This window comes from Arachis ipaensis, chromosome B05 (assembly GCF_000816755.2).
Source record: "Arachis ipaensis cultivar K30076 chromosome B05, Araip1.1, whole genome shotgun sequence".
NCBI lineage: Eukaryota > Viridiplantae > Streptophyta > Magnoliopsida > Fabales > Fabaceae > Arachis > Arachis ipaensis.
In genome coordinates, this window is record NC_029789.2 from 77,429,243 (window position 1) to 77,430,687 (window position 1,445).

The following is a 1,445-nucleotide window of genomic DNA, read 5'->3' on the forward strand; positions in this document are numbered from 1 at the left end:
GTTTTATGACATGGTATCAAAGCTTTAGACTTAAGTTTTTGGGATGAGTGGTTTCATGACATGAGATGTTTATTATCCCTCGTACTCAGATGGTTATTTGTACAAATATTCCATTGGCTCCCTAGCCGGAATCCTCATTTCACACTAACTTGGTATCAATTTTTTATAATAAAATAGATATATAGATAAATACTTGTAAAATATCGACGTGGATTGATTGAGTAGTCAGTTACTTATTAACCAGTAACAAACCCTTAAATAGTGCTTAAATCCGTAATGAATTAATCCTTAATTTATTGGATTGGGAGATATTGTGAGAAAATAAAAAAAAAAAAAGAACTTTGTGGCACTATTTATTGCAACGGGATAGGTCTCAAATTGGTCTCCTGATTTTTGAACAAACGTTTTTTTACCTCAAAATAAACTCAATAATATCTCATGAATTTTGAATCACTGAAGGTAAAAAATTACCTGAGCATACTAAAATACCTGAGCATGTTAATTATCTCTATTCTCACGTAAAATACTTGTTCATCAATAACATTAATCCATATAGCGTAATTGAGAAAAAAAGTGACAAGCATGACTCAACGGTTTTTGTACTGATCTATCATTATCAACCAATAAACATGTTGGCACAGTCATAAACACTGATATTACCAAAAACAACAGGAATTCACTTTAAATGAATCATGATAATGAAACCACAAAATAATGATGGCATTGTTGTGCTTGTCTATTTGTGAAGACTTAAGATGATCACAGAAAAATGTTCCTTCACTAAAAGTAAAATTCAAAAAGGTAATAATAGGTTTTACTTATTATTTATTAACAATCATAATAAATATATTCGAAACAGCTGCAGCCACATTTTTTGTTTTCTTTTCTTTCATCAAACACTCTAATTATAGGAGCATTCCATAATATATTTTGTCATGTGCCGGTTAATTTTGCCAAATTGTGAACTGCAGAAGTTGCCTTCTCTGTTTATTAGGAGAATAGAAAAGTGAGGTTTTCAACCTTCATACTTGTGTAACACATTTGTCTAATTTCTTGGCCTCTCTCTGAACAAATTCAACAATTAATTTGACAACAGAACTTGGCTTCTCCAGATGAGGAATGTGGCCGCAGTTTGGTATTTGGCGTATCACTGCATCAGGTAGTTCGCAGTGTAGTTGCTGCAATGGTAAAAAAAATAAAAATAAAAATATTCAATAGTTAATTTCAGAGGACTTAAATGCGCCTCGATCAACTTTGGTGTATGATTCACCAAGATAACCCAAGAGTGTAGATTAAACAGAAGATAATGATGAAATCTTTTGCTAAGATCTATACTATTGGATTATTTTAATGCACGACGCACCACGTATATCTCTGCACCATAGGATGTACTTTCCAGCATTTAAAAGAATAAAAAAGTCTTAATAAATTTTTTGTTCTTTACC

General features: G+C 31.5%; 1 protein-coding gene across 5 annotated transcripts in view; it reads right to left on the reverse strand.

The window, feature by feature from the left end:
• Positions 657-1,445, reverse strand: part of LOC107643694 (uncharacterized hydrolase YugF-like) — an 8,426-nt gene continuing 7,637 nt past the window's right edge. For all 5 annotated transcript variants that reach the window (XM_021124104.1, XM_021124106.1, XM_021124103.1 and 2 more), the window contains one exon: positions 657-1,178. In XM_021124104.1, the coding sequence (XP_020979763.1) occupies positions 1,023-1,178 (156 nt within the window). In that variant the 3' untranslated portion in view covers positions 657-1,022. The remainder of the gene's footprint in view (positions 1,179-1,445) is intronic.